At 41.1% G+C, this 23,620-nt stretch overlaps 1 protein-coding gene across 1 annotated transcript in view; it reads left to right on the top strand.

The window, feature by feature from the left end:
* LOC144505464 (gamma-aminobutyric acid receptor subunit alpha-1-like) overlaps nt 1-23,620 on the top strand; it is a 45,500-nt gene that overhangs the window by 420 nt on the left and 21,460 nt on the right. Inside the window, exons 2-5 of the mRNA XM_078231570.1 lie at nt 946-1,048; nt 4,438-4,541; nt 6,556-6,623; nt 7,276-7,496. Coding sequence (XP_078087696.1) covers nt 969-1,048; nt 4,438-4,541; nt 6,556-6,623; nt 7,276-7,496 — 473 coding nt within the window. The 5' untranslated portion in view covers nt 946-968. The remainder of the gene's footprint in view (nt 1-945; nt 1,049-4,437; nt 4,542-6,555; nt 6,624-7,275; nt 7,497-23,620) is intronic.

Here is a 23,620-nt window from a genome sequence, read left to right as displayed (position 1 = left end):
TGTTTGAATATTTCGGCGCTGCACTGTCCAGACAGTGTATTTTTGCTCCATTCTCTTGTGTTATTCCTCCCTGCAAGAGACAGCACTGCTTTGATTTGGGAGAGCCAGATGCCGCATCCACTTTATGGTTAGAAAACTCGTTATACATTCAGCTGCTAACATATCGGATCCATTTGGATATAAACACTGTTTAAAAGGGTTTAATGCATTCCTCTATGTTATATATAGACACAGAGGCTGTTCCAAAGTAATATTCATGTGCTGTTGGCCATGTCCCTAATAGACAGTAAGCTGGCTTGCATTGAGACCAATCCATAATATGCATTAAGGATTTGCTAGCGATGTAAAAAAAAAGGTTTTATAATTTGCTGTTGGAGAGTGCATCCCTTCGATTGCTTATTTTAATATTTTAACGATGGGGCAGCTCACCTCAGTCAGGTGTTTTCTGTGTGAACAGGAGTGCACATGCCTCAGTCTAGAGTAAGGCGAGGGTGTTATTGTGGCTGTTATCAAACGGCCGGATAAAGTACAGCAAGACTGCCGAATGCAACAAGGTTAATCGGCGTTTTTTTTTGTAATTTGGCCATGCGGAGTGCCCTTGCACCTCCTCCCACTAAAACCCATATATAAATATTTATCCCTTCCCAGTTATTCTATGAGCGAACCTACACCGGTTTGCGCCATTCTCCCCGCCTATAGCACTCTCGGCTGCCTTGTGAAAGCCTCGACGGTACATGTTTTTTTAAAGGGGGGGTGCTGCTGACTATTTTATCTGAAACGGGAAGTGAATATTCTCTCATCAGATATCCTCTTTTCAGTTGGGTGGGTGTGGGGGGGAGGGGATTACCTGTGGATGCAGAACTTTATATGTTTGGGTGTATTCGTTCATATATTTATGTGTATATATATATTTATTTATTTATTGATGTATCATTTATTTATTAGAGTGTTTGTTTTGTGGATCGGCTATGGAGCGAGTTACTGCTCTGAATAACTGCGCAGCAGTGACACTCTGCCTTCTCCTCCTCAACGCAGCGTTCCGCCCAAGGTGAGCCGGCCTCTCTCTGTCTTAGTTGCTCCGTGTCGTGTAAACTTACCGAGCGTCAATCAGTTGGAATGACTTGCGATGTGTTTCTGTTTACGAGCGGGTAGCTGGGCTAATTTCAGGGTAGTGGCGCCAAGCTAAATGCTGTGGGTGAGATCCGTGTGACTGAGGTTTTGATCGGGTGGGGAGGAGATAGAGGGGGAGTTAAAACAAAAAAAAGAGATGTGATTATTTCCATAAACTCCCTGAGCAATATGGTAGAAGAGGCGGGCTACGGGCATCCTAGTGCTGCAACAGTATGTCATTGAGTTATTAAGAGCAGCTAGATGTCAGGTATTGGTGTTTAGTAAGCAGTGGGGTGTATACTTATTGCATAGAAGAGGTAGAAGGTAGTGACTGACAGTTGTCCCTCGCTAGTATGTCCCTCTCTGAAAACCAGTCAACCATCTTACCACCTGAAGAAGGGATCCACAATGTCTGGGAACTTCAACCAAGCGTCTTGACATGTTGCTCAAATGCATCCTGCCATTTGGTCATTGTTTAACTGAATGTGGTTAAGTGTTTAATGTGCATGACTAAATGTGGGATTTCCTGTACTAAACTTTCTAAAGCAGTTAAGCAGCCCGCACTTGTTATGTCGTTAAAGTTGCCTGCCAGTTGTTTTGGCAGGTGGAAACATGATCATCCTCACCAACGCCCCCACTCATCCAACCCCCCCCCCCCCCCCCCACCACCACCTCAACCCCAACAAACCCAGCTGTCGCTCTGAAATTGGGTGTGTTCAACTTTAGCCTCTAGGAAATAAATGAGCAATTCGTTTTTTTTGTAACTGGGAGGGACATTGAAAACTATAATTTATATTGTGGCTTTATTCCGTTGCCAGTATTCCCATGGCCTGTAGATGGAGTTGCTGTACAGTATTCCACAAAAGAAGGCCTTTCTGGAGTGTAAAAATTTCATTACAACCTATAATCCAGATCAGATTAGATCTCCTTCCACACTTCAATAAAGGTAAAGAAACAGTTCAGGGCACAGTATAGAGCCTGCACCCTGGCCAGTGATACAGTCCCGAGGCTGCAGCATGACAACCCCTGCACCCAACCATTGACTCGTTGCTTCGTGCTTCAGTGTGCCTGCTTTGGTTGCATAGTTTGCCCATGTGCATTTTGTAAGACAGAAACGTATTCTAAAACATACCATGCCACACACTTGCCAGAGAGATGCATGAACCCATCCCCCTTTGAAAGGTCAATTGATTTATCACAGTTGCTCTTCCATCATTGTTTCTGAACACTGACAAGTTAATGCATAATGTATAACATGCACTCACAACACTGATAGCAGATATGTGGATTCACATTTTAAAACACTGATGTGCCGATCACTCCCCTGCTCAACATTTCAAATGATAATAGACAAAGCACGTGACTTAAAGCACGTGACTTAACTAAAGCAACTTCTGAGCTGTTATGCCTTGCAAACATACAGTTCAATAACTCATGTATAATGTACATTATTAGCAAGACATAATACACGCTTTGAATATTTTTGTAGCTTCTCTCCATTTTTAATCTGTCAATCGATATTGTCTCGAAGATGCTCATTTTGCACGTAATACCATTAGTCACATTTCGTGTCAATCTGATCAAAATGCAAACAGATTTAATTTCCATTAATGTAACATCTTCCGTCTATTATCTATTATTTGCTGCAAGTACGACAAAATAAATCCCACTGCACCTGTAGCAACTATTGTTGGCGCTCCCAGAAGTTTGTGAATACTTTCCTCAGGTAGGACGAGACAGACCTGATCATACCAACCAGGCCGTAACAGGGCTGCATTACCTTTATGTTGAAATAAATCACTCTGCCCTCTGAAGTGGCTCCCACTATCTGAAGGAAGAGCAGGGGAATTAGTCTCATGTCCTGGTCAACATTTTTTCCTAAAGCAACACAGAACACTGATGAGTTGGTTGTGTGTTTCATTCCTATTTGTGGAACATTACTATGCCAAAAGCAGTCCAATGAGTTTCCTACGTTAAAAAAATAGCCACTGATCTTCAAAAGTATTTTGTTGGTTGTAAGGTAGTTTAGGTGGCCCTGAGATGGTATAAGGCAAGATATGCATGCAAGTTCTTTCTTTCCATATTAGATATGAGACGCAGCCATTGATGTCGATTCGGGATCCAATAGTTAATGTCGTAGGCTGGGACACTGAAGCTAGTTTCTTACTTGTTTTAGTGTTTAGTTTCAGATTTTCTGAGAAATTGTTATTTTCAAAAGTCCAGCCTCCAAAGGCTCAAAAATATATCTATCTACTGGATGCAAAACTATTTCCATAAATCTGATGAAAGGTCACAGACCTGAAACGTTGACTGAGTTTCTGTCTCCAAAGATGCTGTTGGACCTGCTGAGCATTTCCAGCATGTTCTGCTTTTTGTTAATTCCAGATGTCCAGCATTAGCAGTAATTTGCTTTCATGTTAGACTATTCACATGGCAGTTTCTAATATAGCAGTATTAAGGATAATGATAATGTGATCAAAATTACAACAAAGTGCTTTTATTAATGTATGGCACTGCAACTGAAGTGAATTGGATGGTTAAGATTTGCTTTCTATATAGGTAGCACAAATTGTGAGCTTTAACATGTTAGCTGGTACAAATGTTTTCCCGCTTTTCTCAATTACATTCAGTAATTTTTGGGGGGATAGTAAGTAATATAAAAACCTCCCTGCAAAGACACTAAGTAGTAAATCAGGATTAATTCCACAAAACCTTTGACTCCCTATATGTCTCAGTCCCATCTTCATTTGCTGACAGGAAAAAAAAAATGACATGCATTTATATAGCACCTTTCAAATCCCAGGGCATTCCAAAGTGCTCGACAGCCAATGCTTTCGAAGTGTCTACACAGTTGTTCGGGATCCTGACTTTGTAAAGGTTAATGCTAGAAAGTGGTTTAATTAAATCATTTTCTGAAGGGGTACAGTTACACAATAAATGCAAACTGTTCTCTCCCTAAAAAGAAAATGGGATTGTTTCTCAATCTCATCTCCTAGTTTTCTGTGTAATCTTCAAATTTCTTTGTCTCTAAAGCGAATGTTTCCTGTTAACGTTTGGATTGTTTAAAGTCCATTGTAAAGCAACGTAACAACTGCATGATCAGGACTCCAAAATGTGATTGAACTATATGATAGATTTGTTCTCGATATCCAATCATGTGGTAAGTAGTGATTGATGCTGACGTGCGTGGTCTGTGCGAGTTTTTCTAGATGCATGGCATCTTCCAATATGATAGATTTCTTAAGGAAAGAAGGCAAGATAATGGAGGATCCCTGAGTATTTAAATCAATGTATCTGGTTCTTATACATTTTTCCCCCCCTTCTTAGCTTTGGAATGTCTGATGAAGCCAAGAACAACATCACAATCTTCACCAGAATCCTTGACAGTCTTCTGGACGGATATGACAACCGTCTGAGACCAGGCTTGGGAGGTCTGTAAAGGGGTTTGGGTAACATGTGGTGCAGTAACTGAGACAGTGATGCACTGGAATTTTGTCATGTGCAGTATGTAGAGACAACACAAGTTGGTAGTAAGATGCAGCAAATCAATCATTGCAATTAATAAGCTCAGTCGAAAAGGTTCAAGTTAATGAAGACATCAGGAGTATTATTATACGGGCAAGAATTGCCATACCATTGTTGTATATTAGCTCTTTCAGGAGTGTGACAAAATTGTAATTATAGAGAACTACAGCAAGTGAAGTTCGACTTAGTAAATGCAAGGTGTGATTTACTTGGAGAGAAAATGGCTGGTGCAGAAAGTTTTTTTTATTAGTGTCACAAGTAGGCTTACATTAACACTGCAATGAAATTGTTTTGAAACTCCCCTAGTTGCCATGCCTCAGCACCTGTTTGGGTACACTGAGGGAGAATTTAGCATGGCCAATGCACCTAAAGAGCACATCTTTCTGACTGTGGGAGGAAACCGGAGCACCCGGAGGAAACCCACGCAGACACGGGGAGAACAAACAGACTCTGCACAGACAGTGACCCAAGTCTGGAATCGATTCCACTGTGAGGCAGCAGTGCTAACCACTGCACCACCATGCTGCCCAATTTTACCCAAAAGTGTGTAAAATGGGTGACTGGTTCATGAGACACATGGGAGATGCTACAAGAACATCCACAAGGCGGACTCTCAATGCCAGGAAATTAAGCTAAGAGAAAGGACCTGAAAAAGATGGTGTCAGAAAAGCAATGTTAAGACATATGAAATATTACCTGATATCAAGAAGTAACTCCAGAGCCTGACTTGAAATAGTTAATTAAAAACCAGACACCGAGACACTCTGAGTCAATGTAGCGAGAAGCACGATCAAACGTGTTTCTCGCTCAAACCTGTTTCTCGGTATATTGACTTAGAGTATCTAGGTGTCTGGTTTTTAATTAACCATTCCAAGTCGGACTCTGAAGTTACTGCTTGATACCAGGTAATATTTCTTATATCTTAACATTGCTTTTCTGACACCATCTTTTTCTGGTCCTTCCCCGTAGCTTAATTTTCACATTGTCACTTTAACATCGTACTTTATTCTTCAATCATTAGCCTTCTAACCAGAGGAACATATTAATTATGCATTGCTTAAAATAGCTGAAGGATGGCAATTAAATTATCCTGAATCTTTTCAAAACCACCAGGAAAATAAATGAGAATTGATTGTTTAAATTGTCAGTTAGCATTTTGGTATAATTTGCTTTAGGTACAGGTGTGAATATCTAATTTGAAATGCAAATCTCTTGTTCAATATGTGTATTTAATTGCACGTATTGTACCATTGACCTGTATAATTTCAACATCTGTGATGTGGAATTGCATAAAATACACAGCACTAAAATGGGCCATTTTGCCTTCCTGGTGGGTGTTAGGGTTTTAATGCCCATACCAGCCTCCTCACATTCTAATTCAACCTTTTATTCTTTTCTCCTCTCATGTACTCATCTACTTTCCCCTTAAATGCCTCTGTGTTTTTATCTTTCAATCATTCCCTGTGATAGCAAGTTTTGCAGTCGAACCACATGAATATATTATATTCATAACCCCAGTTTCTACAAGTGGGAACATATTCCCTACTCTACATTGTTGTCTTTTAGGGTCATGCTTTCTCTTTTGCAGAGAAGAGCTCTTCCTTGATATATCTGACTCTTCAACTGGTTAGAACATGTTTACATCGCCTATACAAGGATGTCAGTCAATGTACCCCACCCTAATTTCAGTTTTGACAACATTTATTGACATGTTTGATAACTTCGGGTGGATGTGAAATTATCAATGACAATCATTGCTTAGATATTTTTTTCAATCCCAGAAATGTTTGAAATGTTCACGATTAATCCTAGTCTCAGTAAGGCAATAGAACTTGTTGTCCAGGATAGTCTTGCTGGTAGCTTGAAGCAGGCAGGAAGTGTTGAGAGACAGTAAACTACCCTGTTTTGGTCCTTCATCAGAGCGAATAACACAAGTCAAGACTGACATCTACGTAACGAGTTTTGGGCCTGTCTCAGATACGGATATGGTAGGTGTCAATTTTTCTTGATTTGTAATAAAACCCGGGGCTGTCAATCAACACACTAATTAACGGTGATGTTTTTATCTCTTCTCCTTTTTGTTAAACCTTTGAATAAAAATGGTTCTCCAGCGCCGACCTTTTGTGATATTTATCAGGCACATTTAGCAAATTCTCCTGATATGCAAAGACCACAGACATTAGGAAGAAGCGCACACTGATGCAACGTCTCAATTTTTAAGGATCAGTGTGAATTTAATTTGTGTCTTTTCATATTTAATATGTCCTGCTGGAAAGCTCCAAAGGACAGTAATCATGCATATATTAGCAACGCAGTCAATGGAATCTATGAGGGTAATGTTTCCAGTATTAATACATAAAACATTATTTAATGATTCACATGCTGTCAGCGAGAAACAGTGAAATGGAGAAGAAGTAGGTGTTCTCAAAACCTAGAAGCGAATGTGTTATTATGCAATCGCCTCACGGTCATTATGGAAATTCATGCAACTGACATTGAATTATTTGTAAGTGACGGAGTTGTGTTTCAGTTTTAAGGGTATAACTTACGGTTATCATATTTCGCCTGTAACTACTCAAGCGCACGTCTGTGGTAGTGATTGCATGAATGTAAAGATTTGGAACCTATTCATTTCTGCAGGAATACACGATAGACGTGTTCTTTCGCCAGAGCTGGGAAGACGAAAGGTTGAAATTCAAAGGGCCCATGACCATTCTTCGTTTAAATAATTTGATGGCCAGCAGAATCTGGACCCCAGACACCTTTTTCCACAATGGGAAAAAATCGGTGGCTCATAACATGACCATGCCCAATAAGTTGCTGAGGATAACTGAAGATGGAACGCTCTTATACACAATGAGGTGAGAGAAGAAACCCTTCTGACAACATTGATCTCTTGTAAACATTACTGGTCATTCTGTGAAGCATACCTGATTAAACAAATGGTCAGTTGTATGAGGTTGGGCACTGCAAGTTTGGTAGATTTATTTCAATAGCCCTTGAATAAATTTGATTTATTATTGTCACATGTATTGGGATACAGTGAAAAGTATTGCTTTTTGCTGCTATACAAGCAAAACAACATTCATAGAATATATTGGGGAGGCGATGGCCTAGTGGTATTATTACTAGACTAGATTAATCCAGAAACTCAGCTAAGGTTCTGGGATCTGGGTTTGAATCCCACCACGGCTGATGGTGGAATTCGAATCCAATAAAAAATATCTGAAATTAAGAATCTACTGATGACCATGAAACCAATGTGGATTGTCGGAAAAACCCATCTGGTTCACTAATGTTCATTAGGGAAGGAAATCTGTCGTCCTTACCCGGTCTGGCCTATATGTGACTCCAGATCCACAGAAATATGGTTGACTTTCAACTTCCCTCGGACAACCAGGGATGGGCAATAAATGTTGGCCAGCCAGCGTCGCCCATGTCCCACGAATGAATATAAAAAAGGAAAGGATAAGATGCAGATTATAGTGTTGTAGTTACAGGGGTGTGTGGGGTCCTTGATTATGCTGGCTGCTTTTCCAAGGCAGCGGGAAGTGTAGACAAAGTTAATAGATGGAGGCCATAGGGATGGGAGTTACCATAGTCCTGAACTACCATATATAAACCTAGCTATGACTGTAACACTATATTCTGCACCCTCTCCTTTCATTCTCCTCTATGTACTCTATGAATGGTATGTTTTGTCTGTATAGCATGCAAAAAACAATACTTTTCACTGTATATCAATACATGTGGCAATAATAAATCAAATCAAATCAAATATGACCATAGGCTGGGCTCCCTGACTGGTGGCGATTTTAACTTGAGCAGCACCACACCTTAGGTGAGGGGCAAGGCCTTTACAAATAACCCCAGCCAGTAAAAGGAATTGAACCCTCACTGTTGGCATAATGTGCATCACCAACCAAAGGTCTAGCCAACTAAGCTAACCTTTAGTATTATCATAAAGAAGTACAATGACTTTGGAATGTCATGGGACAATCATTAAAATTAGCATTCGGATACTAATTATGGTTTAATCTAAGTTATTTATGGATAATTAAAGTCATTCATTTTCATTATCTACTTTAACACTAGCCACTTGTCATATCCTAGATTCTAGAGAACAGTGTTTGCCTCTAGTTTTGCAGCAGCAGTAGTTTTTCTCTCAGAAGTTCCTTCCCTACCATTGTTGAAAAATTATGACAATCCTTTGAACGAAGCCTTAAATGAACCAGGTTTCTTGTAGTTATCCAATATTGAGTCTGTTCAAAAGAACTAATTTAACATGCACAAAAAAAATCTAAGAAAAATTAATTCTTTATGTTATCATTTGTTGATTTTTTTTCACTCGTCCATTGTTACTGCACATGGCTGCTGCTTGGGGGACAGACGTTTTAACTCTTCCTTATATTACCATGATAATTTAACGGTTATTTATTAGTGTCACAAGTTGACTTACATTAACACTAGAATTTAGCATGATCCAGTGCACCTAACCAATATGTCTTGTGGAATGTGGGAGGAATTTGGCTTGCCTTTATAGGACGGGGCATAGAGTATAAAAGTTGGGGTCTGATGTTGCAGATGTATAGAACGTTGGTTCGGCCGCATTTGGAATACTGCGACCAGTTCTGGTCACCACACTACCAGAAGGACGTGGAGGCTTTGGAGAGAGTACAGAGGAGGTTTACCAGGATGTTGCCTGGTATGGAGGGGCTTAGTTATGAGGAGAGATTGGGGAAACTGGGGTTGTTCTCCCTGGAAAGACGGAGGATGAGGGGAGACTTAATAGAGGTGTATAAAATTATGAAAGGCATAGATAGGGTGAACGGTGGGAAGCTTTTCCCCAGGTCGGTGGTGACGTTCACGAGGGGTCATAGGTTCAAGGTGAAGGGGGGGAGGTTTAACACAGATATCAGAAGGACATATTTTACACAGAGGGTGGTGGGGGCCTGGAATGCGCTGCCAGGCAAGGTGGTGGAGGCGGACACACTGGGAATGTTTAAGACTTATCTAGACAGCCATATGAACGGAGTGGGAATGGAGGGATACAAAAGAATGGTCTAGTTTGGACCAGGGAGCGGCACGGGCTTGGAGGGCCGAAGGGCCTGTTCCTGTGCTGTATTGTTCTTTGTTCTTTGAATCCAGAGTACCTGGAGGAACCCCACACAGACACGGGGAAAATGTGCAGACACCGCACAGACAGTGACCCAAGCCAGGAATCAAACCCAGGTTCCTGGCGCTGAGGCAGCAGTGCCAACCACTGTGCCATCGTGCTGCTCCTAATACCATTCAAATTAAGCATTAAACTAAGCCATCATCTGTATGTTCCAATGGTTAAAGTATACACTTAAGGATCCTACAAATACTATCCAAGGGCATGGCAGTCTCTCAGCCTTCATTGATATTCCTCAATCAATGAACACCGTCCCCCAAAACGAGATTAACAGGCCATTGCCATCTATAAGACATTGCTGTGCACAAGTGACTGCCAAAATTATTCCAAAATGCACGATTGTTTACTCACACAACTGTATAATTCCTTTTTTTGTGAAGCTTTTTTGGATGTTTCTGAAAAATGTAATATGTTATGTAGGTGACATTTCTTTCTCTCCATCTCAGTGAAATTAGGGATATAAAATGCTACCCTCATCTTGTCACTGGAGTGGAATGTTATGGTGCTTTCTGGAGGTCCACTTTTCTCCAACTGTTCACTCTGAAACTGATCCACTTAAAGAGTTTCCTTATAAAGAATGTGAAGAGCTCTGTTTCCTTGAGATTCAGCAACATAGGATGGGAAGTAGTTTAGACTATTAGGATTGTGTACAGTAAAAATACCCCAGAAGGGGTCTTTTCATTTTAGTTCCACTAAATACGATTACACAGGATACAACCTGAAACTCTACATGGTGATAGTATTTAGGAAGGAAGTTTATAAATGCCAATTTCAAATAATAATAGGCATTGAGAGATATCTTCAAAGACTGAGAGGTTGTGGTCTTCATTCCTGCTCCACTGAGCTCCCAATTCTAGCTATGCTGCAAAGTAATTGAACAGAGGGCAGACAACTCCCTGCAGAGGAAAGGAAAATTGATGCATAATTTTACTCTTTCCATGCTTCTTAATGTCTAGTCAAGAGGGATATTGGCAAATTGGAAATAGACTACCCATATCAATTTGGATGTGCTGTTTGTATGATGATTGCACAGTTTCTAGCTAGTAACCTAGACATCAAGATGAGACAATTTCAGAATTACTATCATATATCTGCTACACGTATGATATAATTGGTGAGTGGTTGAAGTCTTACTTTGTGGTGATGGTGATCTATGCCCTAATAGATATTGATGGGCTGTGCCATCAATGTGTGGTAGCTGATCTATGTCACTGGTCATATTGTGATGTAGTCAATGCAAATTTATATATAATAACCCACAAGCAATTACTAGGGAATAACTTGGTCGGTAAATCAGTTTGTAAGCTTTTGTATATTGTTCGTGCATTATTGCCAGGCAAATGATTCACTTAACTTTTAAGTTCAGTACAATCATAACAATATAAGCTGGACTATGGAAGCTAGGGAGGAAATTGCGGGTCCCCGAGCTGAGATATTTGAATCATCGATAGTCATGGGTGAGGTGCCTGAAGATTGGAGAGTGGCAAATGTTTTGCTTTTGTTTAAAAAGGGCTGCAAGGAAAAGCGTGGGAACTACAGGCCAGTGAGCCTCACTCTGTGGTGGGTAAGTTGTTGGAAGGTACTTTGAGAGACAGGATCTACAGGCATTTAGAGACGCAAGGACTGATTAGGGGCAGTCAGCATGGCTTTGTGAGTGGAAAATCATGTCTCACAAATTCTATTGAGTTTTTTGAAGGGGTAACCAAGAAGGTAGATGAGGGCAGTGCAGTCGATGTTGTCTACATGGACTTTAGCAAGGCCTTTGACAAGGTACTGCATGGTAGGTTGTTGCATAAGGTTAAATCTCATGGGATCCAGGGTGAGGTATCTACATGGACACAAGGGTGGTTGCAGAGGGTTGTTTTTCAAACTGGAGGCCTGTGACCAGTGGTGTGCCTCAGGGATCAGTGCTGGGTCCACTGTTATTTGTCATTTATATTAATGATTTGGATGAAAATATAGGGGACATGGTTAGTAAGTTTGCAGATTATACCAAAATTGGTGGCACAGTGGACAGTGAAGTAAGTTATCTCCAATTGCAATGGGATCTTGATCAATTGGGCCAGTGGGCTGACGAATGGCAGATGGAGTTTAATTTAGATGAATGCGAGGTGATGCATTTTGGTAGATTGAACCAGGGCAGGACTTACTCAGTTAATGATAGGGCATTGGGGAGAGTTACAGAACAAAGAATTCGAGGGGTACATGTTCATAGCTCCTTGAAAGTGGAGTCACAGAATGGTGAAGCAGGCATTCAGCATGCTTGGTTTCATCAGTCAGAACATTAAATACAGGAGTTGGGACGTCTTGTTGAAGTTGTACAAGACATTGGTAAGGCCACACTTGAAATACTGTGTACAGTTCTGGTCACTATTATAGAAAGGATATTATTAAACTAGAAAGAGTGCAGAAAAGATTTACTAGGATGCTACCACAACTTGATGGTTTGAGTTATAAGGAGAGGGTGGATAGACTGGGACTTTTTTCTCTGGAGCGTAGGAGGCTGAGGGGTGATCTTATAGAGGTCTATAAAATAATGAGGGGCACAGATCAGCTAGATAGTCAATATCTTTTCCCAAAGATAGGGGAGTCTAAAACTAGAGGGCATAGGTTTAAGGTGAGAGAGGAGAGATACAAAAGTGTCCAAAGGAGCAATTTTTTCACACAGAGGGTGGTGTCTGGAACAAGCTGCCAGAAGTAGTAGCAGAGGCAGGTACAATTTTGTCTTTTAAAAAGCACTTGGACAGTTACATGGGTAAGATGGGGTATAGAGGGTTATGGGCCAAATGCAGACAATTGTGATTAGGTTAGGGGTTTAAAAAAATGGCGGCATAGACAAATTGGGCCGAAGGGCCTGTTTCCATGCTGTAAACCTCTATGACTCTATAGACAGACAAAGAATTAATTGTTATGATAATCATTTATATAGCCTCAAATCTGACATTAACATTTCCAGTAAAGTAGCTTCTGATGGAATCTGCATTGCTAGAACTCCTCCCTAATGCAAGCTTTCACTTATGCACCCTTGGTAGAAAGCCGGGGCAGATTACCACAGGCACTTGTGGAAGAATAAGAATTCCTGGTAAACTTAAGAATTTTAAGTTAAGCATATCATAAATTAATATGGTTTATTTCATTACTAATGCACAACATAAATATTTGTTCATTTGGGGGTCAAGTTGGCTGGACTATGGTGCAGAGTGATGCCAACAGCATGGGTTCAATTCCTGTACTGGCTGAGGTTACTCATGAAGGCTCCAGCTTCTCAACCTTGCCCCTCGAATGAGGTGTGGTGATCCTCTGTTTAAATCACTGCCAGTCAGTTCTCCCACCTCAAAGGGAAGAAAATCCTATGGTTGTCAGGAATGTTTATCAAAAGATGTTTTCATTGCGAAATTATAATAGTTTGGAAATGAAACAAGATATCCTAATCTTATCGTTAAGAAACTTCAAGACCCTAACGTTTATATTTGATTCCAGCATTAGAGTAAGCATAAGGTGTTTTATTCCAGGTATGATTCTAGGGACCACCAGGAAGCTTTTATCAAAACAAACTTTATTTAAGAACACAGTTCGAATATAACAAAAATAATTAGCATAACGTTTACCAATTAAAATTAACTCTATTGTTCTAATTTAGCAGAATCCCCCATAGGCATAAATCCCTTCCTGAGAAGCAATTAGCGCAGAAACCAAAGATGCTTACATGGGTACTGGACTTTTGGCCTTTTAACACCTCTGGAGAGTGATCCAGACAGATACTTTTGTTCTAATTTACATGCAGCAAACTCCAGAGAAACCTCCAACCCCAAACAGTAGAATCTCAGAGAGATTTATTTCCTAGTAGATTCCAGTCGCCAGACCTCAGAGAGAGCAAGAAATACAGAGAAAGTGACTTCTCTCTTAAGGCCCCAAAAAGCAGACCTCCTTGAGTTCTCTTTGAAAGCCTATTGTACCCAGTTGTACGATCTTCCCTGTCAATCAACGTAATCAAGCCCTACTCTGCAATATCCTAGGGGAAATACAAAATAACAGAATTCTGCATTAGCTCCGTTCAAAGCAAACATTGTAACAATTAAGATCAATTATGCTGCTGCAGTGACAATGCAGTGACGTTGAATCCAGATAACATGGCTCTGGGTGCATAGATCAGATCCTGTACAGGAAACATGACTAAAATACATTTCTTAAAGGCACAGTATTATCACATTGGAAACAATGAAATAGAAAGAATGATTATTGGTGAGAAGTATTTGGTTCCAGTATGATTCCACACACAGACTCAACTGAAATCGGAATAAACATAGATTTTATTTAAAGTAGGCTCAATAACACAACCATTATACATGAAGTCGACTCCCCAACCAATAAACCTATCATTAAAGCTTTAACTGGCAAAAGTGTCACATAGGAACTGTGATCCAAAACATCCAATTTTTCATCTCTTGCATACTATCCTTTATTAAGTCCATCCTATCTCCATTGTCTTGCCCTATATACTGACTTCAAAATTTATGTTCCCTCCTTCATAAATGTTGTGCCGTGACCCCACACTTCCTCTGCAACCCTTTTCAAGCTGTGTACCCCATCTTACACCCTCTGCTGTAGTGAAACTCTCCTCATTGTGCATTCTGCACCCCTGCTCACCAGTGAAGGCAGAGCCTTAAATGATTATGCCCTTGAGCAATAGAATTCTCTCCTAAAATCCTCTCTCACTATAATTTGCCTCACCTAAACAAAGCCTCCACAAAAGCTGTCTTTGCAACAATGTCTAAGGCCATCATTCCTGGTTTCTGTTCAGTGTTTGCTCAGCATTTTGTGGAGTACCTTGAGATGTTTTACAATTTGTATATCATTCTTTTCTTCAGTCCTGCAACAGAATTTATTATGCTCTTAGAGTGAATGACAACTTAAAATGCAGCCTATTCCTAGAAAGGCATTCAGAGAAACTTGAACAAAAGTGCCTTGAAAAAGAAATCATAAACAAAATACAATGTCTCTTGTATAACTCGCCTCCCGATGTCCCAAAGCTTGTTCACCATCTACAAAAAGCAAGTCAGGAGTGTCATGGAATTCTCTCCACTTGCCTGGATGAGTGTAGCTCCAACAATACTCAAGAAACTCAACACCATGTAGCACAAAGCAGCCGCTTGATTGGCACCCCATGTACTACCTTGAACATTCACTCAATCTGTCACCAAAGCATCATGATAGCAGTCCTGGGACAGCAACTTCAAAACTCATGTTTTTTACCACCTTTAAGGATTTGGTTACCTGATCAGCCCGTGACGTCATGGGCTACTTCACGGGCTTCATTCAGTCTAAATCCAGCCACTGTGGGGTACACAGCAACCATATGAACCTGTTTTATTGTTACACCTGAAACCCTTGTGCTATTACTTTCTATTCCTTTATCCTGCAATAAGATATAGTGGGCGGGCTTTTACGGCCTCGCACAACCCAAGACCGGAAGATTCTGCCCAAGGTCGATGAACATTTCCATTGTCCGTCCCTCGTCTGCTCTGATTCTGTGGCGGTCGGGGCGGTAGAATTCTGGCAGGTATATTTATACAAATATAACAGGATCAAAAGAAACCTGGTGACGAGGAGCGAATATTAATTCTTAAACTAAGAAACAAGAAGAATCGAAATAGCACTTACCATTGGAAAACAACAGGAAGTCCGACATGGACAAAATCAACTCCAGGCTAAGCAACAGCACCTAACATTGGACCGGTCAGGTTTTGTGCAGAAAAGAAGGTCCCCAGTTAAACAGACACTCTGAGGGATTCACACTGCAGAGCTTGTCATTTGTACCATTAGAATAGGCACAGACGTAGAGTTGGAGAGAAAAGATTTTTGCACTGCAGTAAGTCTTTGAATAAAAATAACTGCTACAGTTGTCTCGCACTGCCATAGAATCGAGACTATTTTCCACCAGAGGTGCTGTTGCGCAGCTAACTGTGCTAGTGAAGAATTATTGAAAATGTTGGTGCCTTTGTGCCATTCAAGGAAGAATCTAAGAATTGAACGCCTTAGACAGAAAGGTTTCACTGTTATATCGAAGCCAATAAAATAACCAGTGATACTTTAGTCCCTGTTTTCCTAAGCACAGTAAAACTTTTCATTTACTCAGGAGCTTGGTTCAACCTGAGAAACCTGGTCGAAAACGCATCAAGAATTAACCAGAATTTTAGAAGATTATTATGTCTCAAGACCATTGACCATAGTGGAATGTTTTTTAAAAAGAATCAACTCGGTGGAGAAATTATCACACAGTTTCTCATGATCCTGAAATGCCTTACAGAGCATTGTGAATTTGTTGACTCTTTGGATGATACTATCCAAGACAGACTCAGCTGTGGCCTTAGAAATAAAGCTATACTGCAAAGATTATTAGTGGAACAGAATTTAGGGTTAAAAACAGCCTTAGGGATAGCCATTTCGATGGAGCTTGCCATAAAAGAGCCTTCACAGCTAGGAACAAGAGGATCCTTAACATGGGTGCCACCCAGAGGAAGTCTACCCAGCAAAAAGTGTGGCATCGCTGGACAAACATGGACTGAGTGCTGGAGCAAGAACAGCCAATGCAAAATTTGTGCCAAGGTTGGTCATAGCCAGGGCTTGCTGGAAGGAAACAACTTCTGCACTAAAGAGTGTCTCTAAAAACAACCTGGATATGCCAAAGAAAAATAAAACAAATTTCACCAAAGTAATTTATAAGAAAGAAGAAAAGCACAAGATAAATGAAGACCCTACACACAAGTCTAATGAAGAATTAAAGCTGTATGTATTAGCTATTCAGACGAATCACACTGATTTTGGGTAATTGCAAAATTGAATGGGAAATCAATGAGAATGGAGGTAGACAAGGGGGCTGCTGTCTCCCTAATTCATGAGACCACCTACAAACAATACCTGAAGCATCTAGCCTTAATACCAGCAGATGTTATCCTGAGGATCTACTCAAAAAATAGTGCCTCTCAGAAGATACATCACTGTCATAGAGCTAAGTGGGCAAACCACGAAGCTGCCACTCCATGTCGCCCAAGGAAACTTTCCAGTTATCATTGGTCATTCTTGGCTAGAGAAGTGGAAGTTGAATTGGAATGCAGTGAACAGATTAGTGGATTCTAGGAGAAACTTAGAAAGCATCTTGGAGAAATACAGTAGTGTATTCGAAGGAATTCATTGAATGTCATTCAAGATTAAACCAAAAACCTCAGTGTCTCAAGGTCAGAACAGTACCTTATGCTGTACGTCCACAGGTAGAATCAGATTTGAAAAGACTTGTAGACACAGAAGTTCTAAGGTGTGGAACCTGTCACTATCAGTGACTGGAACGCCCCATAGTGCCTGTAATGAAACAGGACTTCATATCTGCGGAGCCTTCAAATCAGCAGTCAATTCCATTCTCTGTGCAGATCGATACTCGTTACCATTGTTTGAAGACTTGTTTGCTGGCCTAGCAGGAGAAAGTAGTTCAGCAAAATCGACTAGTCACAGACTTACCTGCAAATGAATGTTGCAACTCAATCTTAACACCTGCTTACCGTCATCACCCATAAAGGCCTTTTCCACTACAAACGACCGCCTTCTGGAATTACATCAGCTTTCTTTCAGCAGTTAATGAACTAGATTTTGAGCGGTCGACAATGTTATCTTGGTGACATCTTAATTACGGGCTGAAATAAACAAGAGCATTTCAGTAATCTAGAAACAATGTTCCAAAGTTTTTTGACATATGCACTGGAATTTTCCCGTCCCGCCCGCCACAGGAATCATAGCGGGTGGGGTGGGTGGAGAAAGGCTTACAACACAGCCAAAGGAGTGCTGAAGAAGTCAGAAGTGTTGCTACATTTCAACCCGAGGTTACCATGCCTGTGATGCATCACCATGTAGAGCAGGGTGATGGTGTCACACAAACTACTTTTGGAGAAGAAAGACCAAGAAGAACGAAAGATTTTTGCATCGCGTACTTTAACAAGGCTGAATCAAACAATGCACAGTTGGAAAAAAGAAGCACTGAGCTGTATTTTTGGACTAAGAAAGATCCATCAATACCTTTATGGTCATCACTTCACATTGTTGACGGACCACCGACCTTTAACAACCACCTTCGGGTCATACAAAGGTATTCCATTGCTCACTGCAAGCAGACTTCAGCAATGGGCATTAATATTGTTAGCACATTCATACTGAATCAAATATTGTCAGTCTGAAAGCCATGTCATTGCAGATGCATTGTCACATTTACCTTTGCCTGCAGGACATGTACCACCAAATAATGTTTCCGATATCTTCTACATTTTGCAGATAGGCAATGTCCCAGTGACTGCTGCTAAAGTCCAATGATATACCAGAAATGGTCCTGTAATGGGGAAGGCACTGGGAATGGTGTGAAAGAGGAGGAAAACGGGAACACATCCTGATTTAAAGCCGGGGCGAGATTCTCCAGCCTCCCAGCCGTGTGTTTCCCATTGGCTGAGGTGGCGCATTGTTTGCGAGTATTGGAACTCTCTGGTCCCGCCACTGTCAATGGGAATTCCCACTGATATCACCCCATGCCGGCGGGAAACCCACGGATGAAGGTGTGCTTCCAGCAGGACCAGAGAATCCCACCAGTGCGAACGGCCGGAGAATTCTGGCCCATATGTTTCCAGGAAATTTGAGTTGATAGTACAGGGCAGATGCCTGTTGTAGGGGATCAGAAGAATAATTCCTCCAAACTTGCAACACAGAGTATTGGAACAATTACATGAAGGACACCCGGGTATAATTTGAATGAATGAATTTGCAAGAAGATACTACTGGTGGCCTGGACTTGATGCCCAAATCAAGGAAAAGAATGGATTGTGCCAGTCAAGTGTGTGGGTAGGGAACACACTGCTGTTGTCCCCATTCCATTCATAGGCATGGCCTAAAATGCCTTGGCATTGTTTACAAATGGACTTTGTGGGTTCATACAAAGGACACATGTTTATTGTCATTGGTTTCATTGATGCCCACTCAATGTGGCCAGAAGTGGTCATAATGAAGTCAACAATGGCAGAACAAACTATTGAAAAGCTCAATGAGATTTTCAGCAGATTTAGGAAACCAAAACAAATCATAAGTGATAATGGACCACAATTCCCGGCTTAATAGTTTAAAACTATCTAAGGAAGAGTGGTATCCAACACTAGGAATCAGTACCATACCAGTCTTCGACGAATGGTTTAGCCAAAAGATTCATCCATCCTTAAAGTATGCACTGAAAGCCTCCAAGGACCAAGGTCCATTAAATCATCATCTACACAGTTTTTTGGCGACGTATTGCAACACCACACAAGCGACAACACAAACTTCACCAACGATACTACTCATGAAGAGGAAGCTGAGAAACGCTTTTGATTTACACATACTGCAGGAGACATCTGAAACAGCAGAATGCAATCAACAGTCACAAATGGGAAGTTAATTCAAAACAATGCCTTTTTCAGCAAGGAGAACAAGTTTTGGTGCGCAGTTATACCACCAATGAGAAGTCAGTTCCGGCAAGTGCCTTGGCTCAATCTCATAAACTGTACAAATGGAAGATGAGCTAGTTTGGAGACGACACACAGTTAATGGCTACACGCACCAATGTGTTATCACCATCAGTACCAGAATTACCTCAGGCTGTACCACCTTCCATTCCACCAGAAACTAAAACTGTGACTTTGGATCAAACAGCTGACCCTGAGATCGCTGATGAATCTCTTGCTATTAGTCTACCTTCTGCTGAAGAGACTGTTGCACCTTCCAGGGTGGAAACACCTACTGGAAACCTTGAGAGTCCCTCAGATTCCTGAAGCGCCTAAGCATCCAGTGTAGAATAGATGCTCCCAGATCGTTTTGCTTATTAACTATATGATAATTACTGTGTAATGATAACTTGCTTGCTAATGTAAGGATATCATAGTTATTCATTGTCATGGAACCTTAGAAGTAAAGGGTAGGGATGTTGCATATTAGAGTTAATATGTGTTGCATAGTCCATTTAAGTGTTTAACCACGTGGTCAGCCTGTGACATCATTGTTGATTTCATGGGCTTTATTCAGTCTAGATCCAGTTGCTGTCGAGTAAACAGCTACCTAATAAACCTGTTTAGTTGTTAGACCCAAAACCCATGTGCTATCACTTTCTATCCTTTTATCCTGCAACAGTTGTTACAACCATATTATAGCCCTACATACCTAGTATTAACTAGCATAAGATACGTCTGTATGTACCTCAGGACCACACAAGATCTGTAAATCTGGTGACAGATGGCTAAAGAGGTATAAAGAGGATGCTGGCTATCTACGTTAAAGAAGACCATGCTAGGTGCTCTTGTCTACATTCTGACTCCGTGTCTGGTAGAGATATGCAGAGCCTGATACAGATCTTATATTTTCAGCTGGAAAATGCAACTTGTTCAATTGGAAATTATCTGAATCACCCTCAAATCGGTATGGTTGCAAAGGAAATGTAAGGCTGCTGAAATAGATATAAGGCGGGATTTTACCATATTTTGTTCCAGTGCTGGGCAGACTTGAAACTCGGAGAGTTGGGTGGGGTTTAACGTGCTGCAGAGGGAGGTACTGCGCATGTGCAGGCTTCTGATGCTGCACATGCGCATTAACAGTAGCAAGGGTCTGACAGACAAAGAGAGAGCTGTCAGGCCCCTGATAGTGCAGGCAGTCTGAAGCAACTCACCGTCCCCCCACAATCGCGGGGGCTCGCAGCCATAGATGCAGTCATAGCCATAGATGCAGCCCCTGCCAACCCCCCCCTGCCACCCAGACCAATTGCAGCAGGCGCCCTCTCCTTCCCCCCACTGATCACTGCAGAGTGGCAGCAGGCCCCCTCTTCCCCCACTGATCGCTGCAGAGTGGCAGCAGGCCCCCCCTCCTCCCATTAGCCCCTCAACTGGCCCCTCCCCCCACTGGCCCCTGTCTCTGGCACTGCCCGGTGGGCACTGCCCAGGTGCCAGGGTGGCACTGCTAGTCTGGCGCTGCCCAAGGGGCACCCCCCCCCCTTGCTCTCGGCCTCCCCGGGGCGGCCTCAGTGGCTTCCGGTTGCACCGGCGAGGCCAAGTCGACTGGGGAGCATGTCTATTTCTTGCTGGCGAGGTCATAAAGGTGGGCGGGCCCGGATGATTGTGCACCGGGCTCGCTAATGACATGTAAATGCTTATTTAAATAAATGTCAGTAAATTAACCTGCCTCTCGTCCATTTCCGTTGAGAGGCTAACCCCACCGGAAATCTGGCGCTCATAAAATGGTGCCGGTCACGAAAACCGGTGCCAATTGCGCTAAGCGCTTTACACCCCACTTTACAACCGTGTAAACGGGTGCAACGCAATGGTAAAATTCCAGCCATTGTGTCAGTAGTGCTGTAAGACATTGTACAATGCATTTTAAAAGAAGACCAAACTCATTCTTAAACCAAATCTCAGCCAGCTTTTACCAATCAGTCAGTTCATTCCTGTGCATAAAACAATCATTGTGTGATGGAGATGGTAGTGTAGTGGTAATGTATTTGGAATAGTAATCTGGAGGATAGATTAATTCTCTGGGGACACAGGTTCAAATCCCATCTTGATGACTGGTGGAATTTAAATTAAATGAATAGTCCTGGAATTGAAAGCTTGCCTGAGTAATGGTGGCCATGACAACTATCATCGATTGTTGTAAAAACCCATCTGTTTCACTAATGCCCTTTAGGGAAGGAAATTTGCTGCCCCTTCCTTGTCTCTCCTATATGTTTTAAAATGTATTTATTAGTGTCACAGATAGGCTTACATTGACACTGCAATGAAGTTACTGTGAAAATCCCCGAGTCGCTACACTCCGGCACCTGTTGGGGTACACTGAGGGAGAATATAGCATGGCCAATGCACCAGTACGTCTTTCGGACTGTGGGAGGAAACCAGAGCACCTGGAGGAAATCCATGCAGACAAAGGGAGAATGTGCAGACTCCACACAGACGGTGACCTAAGCTGGGAATTGAACCCAGATCCATGACACTGTGAGGCAGCAATGCTAACCACTGTGCCTCTGACTCCAGTAATGTGGTTGACTCTCAACTGCCCTCTGCAATGGCCTAGCAAGCCACTCAGTTCAAGAGACAGTTAGGGATGGGCAACAAATGTGGGCTTTGTTAGCAACACCCACATCGCACAATAGAATAAAAATAAAATAATTTTCTCTCTCATTCATTCAGTAAAGCACAGCTCTCTGAACTGTATTCCCTGATATAATCTTATCAGTTGTTCATTGTAACTGTGGGCAGGATTCTATGGCCTTGCTTGTCACGAAACCGTAAAATCCTGTCCAAGGTCAACGGACCTTTCCATGCTCCACCCTCGACCTCTCCGATTCCCGTGGCGGGTGAGCCGGTAAAATTCCGGCCTATCTCTTTTTATTGATAGGTATATGTTTAGGTGTTACTATTTGATTCTGATGGTCTATCTTAATGATGCTTCATGATGCATTGCAGTTTTGCTAATGGCTGTTTACATGCCAAGCTCAAAATGTATGAATTTTGATCTCACTGAAGGCTACCAATCTTGTATGTGTTCATATTAATGATTTATGTTGGTAGTTATATATTTCATAGAATCATAGAATCCTTACAGTGCAGAAGGAGGCCATTCGGCCCATTGAGTCTGCACCCACCCATATATACTAGATGATTACGCAGAAAGTGAGACATGAAAGATATACTGCCTTTATTGTTTTGGACTATGTAACATAAATTATCTTCGGACTTATAATAAAAATGCTTTTTTTTCATTTTGAGTGTATACAAACAACAATTTATATTCATGTAAACCACATTATATAATTTAGATCGAAATGTATCTGTAAAAATAATGGACCTTAATTTGATGTCAAAATAATAGTGTGGGTTATGGCACTACCATTATTTATGTGTAATGAATTTAAGCAAGGGGCAGATACATTATATCCAAAATTTGCTGTCTGAGTACATCACAAAAACAATACCTTACTGTCTGTTTCACTGTTTAACTGCAATGAATCATGCAAAGTTGCTGTATTTGGATAACAGATATGAACTAAACTAGCTATAGAAAGTTAAATCTCATCCATTTCAGACTAAATACTGTAGTAATGACATGTGAAGTACTAATTACTGCCAATTAACCCCTCTGGTACTGCAGATTATCTATAACAAGTATCAATTCTCATTCCTTGAGCTTTTAATTATTGTTAGAGATTATAAAAATGTAAAATTTTTCATTTCATTTTCTTAATCTTTAATTTTGGTCTTTTTTTCTTTCTCTCTCCTAATCTAATATTTCCTTCCCTACCCTATTCTCTTTTTTTTTACCTGATTAGCAATAGATTTGGCCGATTCTAGTTCATACTTCTCAATCTTCGCATTATTATAGTCATTGAATGTAATTTTTTTGACGGGATATCCCACGAGTTACCCTGTTCACTTAAATCCCTTGCTGCATCATTAGCAACTTGAACTTTCAGCAACTTTCTACGCAAAAAATATAAAAGCCTAAACATACAAGGGCAATTCAAACCAATGACAGACATTGTTAGGTACCCTGCGTAGCAAATTAGCATCCAATTATGTTTCTATTAATATGATATCACAGTGGTAAAACAATGAGACTAAACTGCTTGAGCTGATGTTTTGGAGCAATAGAATCACAAAAATATTCAACTAAGTAAATGCAAATGCTTGAATTTATTGAGTATTATAACTGAAATTTATATAGGCACTCTACATTATTTTGGCTCTATTTATAATATATAAAGGAGAG

This window comes from Mustelus asterias, chromosome 16 (genome assembly GCF_964213995.1).
Source record: "Mustelus asterias chromosome 16, sMusAst1.hap1.1, whole genome shotgun sequence".
NCBI classification, from domain to species: Eukaryota; Metazoa; Chordata; class Chondrichthyes; order Carcharhiniformes; family Triakidae; genus Mustelus; species Mustelus asterias.
Note: the sequence above shows the minus strand (reverse complement) of the source record. Positions and strands in the feature narration are given on the sequence as shown.